This window comes from Cyprinodon variegatus, unplaced genomic scaffold (genome assembly GCF_000732505.1).
Source record: "Cyprinodon variegatus isolate N-32 unplaced genomic scaffold, C_variegatus-1.0 Scaffold1020, whole genome shotgun sequence".
Lineage (NCBI taxonomy): Eukaryota > Metazoa > Chordata > Actinopteri > Cyprinodontiformes > Cyprinodontidae > Cyprinodon > Cyprinodon variegatus.
Window position 1 is genome coordinate 196,968 of NW_015151473.1, and position 2,263 is coordinate 199,230.

General features: G+C 44.3%; 1 protein-coding gene across 2 annotated transcripts in view; it reads right to left on the reverse strand.

Annotated features, from left to right (window-relative positions):
* xpo7 (exportin 7) overlaps positions 1 to 2,167 on the reverse strand; it is a 36,647-nt gene extending 34,480 nt beyond the window's left edge. For both annotated transcript variants that reach the window (XM_015399510.1, XM_015399509.1), the window contains exon 1: positions 2,092 to 2,167. In XM_015399510.1, coding sequence (XP_015254996.1) covers positions 2,092 to 2,124 — 33 coding nt within the window. In that variant the 5' untranslated portion in view covers positions 2,125 to 2,167. The remainder of the gene's footprint in view (positions 1 to 2,091) is intronic.
* Between the last annotated feature and the right edge of the window lie 96 nt (positions 2,168 to 2,263).

The window sequence follows — 2,263 nt, forward strand, 5'->3', positions numbered from 1 at the left end:
AGCCAAACCGGTTAAAAAAACAAAAATCATTCTCAGCAGCTGCACCTCTTACAGAAAAAAGTTTGAAACTGAAAAGTGCACAAAATTATTAAATCACACAGTGTTCAGAAAGTGCATTTTCCTCTATTCTGCACTTTAGATGAATGACTGCTTAGGTGCCACTGGTGGTAGTACTGTATCAATACTTTTTAAAAACGAGTATTGTATCCAGATACAATGTTTCAGTATCGATACTTTTTTGAGTATCGATACTTTTGACAACCCTAACAGCAGCACTCAGTGGATATTAACCGGTAGCTACTTTGATGTTTAAGTAAAAGTAAGAAGACTGGTTGGTTGAAATAATTAGAGATCATGCCACCGAAACAATCTGTTCATTAGACATACAGCTTTTTCAGCAAAAACAGCAACAGATAAGTTCATAGGAGTTAGTATTATAATGCAGGAAGCTTGAGAAAACATAGTTTTAATGTGTGTTGTTCTTTACTATAAAAGCTGGACTTCTATGACAACCATGACTCCCAGTTACAGCTTAAAATTAACAAGTGTTTCCCGATTCAACAGACAGAATCAACAGAATAGATAATTTATAGATTTTGGCATCACAATGGGCTGTTAGTCTTTTTTTTTTTTAATGCATTAATGTTTTTGGGCTCTATATATGTACAGTAGTAACCCTTCAAAACTTCTCCACTTTCCTCGATGGGCCCTTGGCTAGTCCCCCACAATTCCTTTTTAACCATCTAAGATATTCTGTCATGATTTGTGGACATTTATATCCAAATAGAAGCGTTATCTCATGTTCAGACCATGTAACTCATTGAATGGGTGGAGTAAAGAAACATGCAGGAGGGGATCACTTCAGTGCCTGGAAGTTGGAGGGGATTCTGCTGCCATTCTCCTGGCCTTAACTGATCAGGGCCATTTGCTCCTGTAATGCACTGAAAGGCATCTCTCTAACTACCTATAAATATAAATATCAGTGTATTATGGTTCTCTTGTGTTCTTAACAATAGGAAGGCATTCAATAACTACATGTTTGAGCTCATTTTTGGAAAATATAAACCCTAATGACTGTAGGTTCCATCAGCAACCACCAGCCTTTATCACAAAGTTACACCCTATTGGCTTTAAATTTAGATTTTCAAAGTAAAAGTGCCCTATAAAGGGTTAACATCTCCTATGTGTCTCATTTGGTGTTTTCGAATAAATAAAATAAACCAGAAATGGCTTTCTGGGGGCTATTGTGGGATGAGCCGGTGAAACAGAAAGTTGAGCGCTGTCCCGTCTCAGACTCAGACATGTGTCCCGGTTGAACCAAACACGGCGCTGCTAGCTGCACTGTTAGCAACAAACGGCTGCTAACCTGCCGGTGCCTGGCAAACTGCCTCCCCCAAACACCCACCGCTGTGGAAACACGGAGTGTTTCACGTCGCTGAGGGACTCGGTTATGCTCTCTAAGAACTCGGGCGGGAGAAGTTGACGTCTAGCTGTAGCTAGCGTTAGCTTAGCATGCATCAGCGCCCGGATAGATGGACCAACACAGGAGGCAATGAGGGGAGCTCTGTCCCTAACAGCTAGGGCACCGGGGCAAAGTGTCCGCTTCTCCACCGGATCGCTAATTCCGACAGGATAAACGCACCTAATGTGGAACAAATTGGCGCCAACTCACACTCAACCCCTGCATGTTAGCCTGAAAGCTAGTGGTACACAGGCAGCTATTTGTGTTTTACTGTTGATTTTCCTGATGATCAGCCAGCTAAGCACACCATGAAGCCGGTCGGTATAAGCCTCCCAACCGGAACGGACCCCGGCAGCCTCACAGACTGGAACCGCACTGCTCCCCGGTGTCTGTTCTGGCTCCGTCCAGTAGCTAACACAAGCTAGCGCAATGACAGCAGGCCACGAGTCAACACAGGCTGCCTCATCCTTTCTTTAAGTGTCCACAGCGCCGCGTCCCGCCGCTAACTGCATCCCTTTCCGCTGCTCACCGACCCCCTGCCTGCAGGACCGCATTTGGACCGAGGCTCAACCTCATCTTCCCGCTGTAGAACAAACTGTCGGTAACAAAAACATGAAACCTCTGCTTACCTGCACATGATCCGCCATTTTTCTCCATTTCATGCACCTCTCACTCCTCCGCTTATTGAAATGTAAGGGAACCCAGCGCCCCCTGCTGGTGGCGGCTCGAAATTACGTTTTTCGAATCAACTAAACGGTCCAAATATACTCATCCAGAACAAAACTTGCAGGTGGCAAAAAA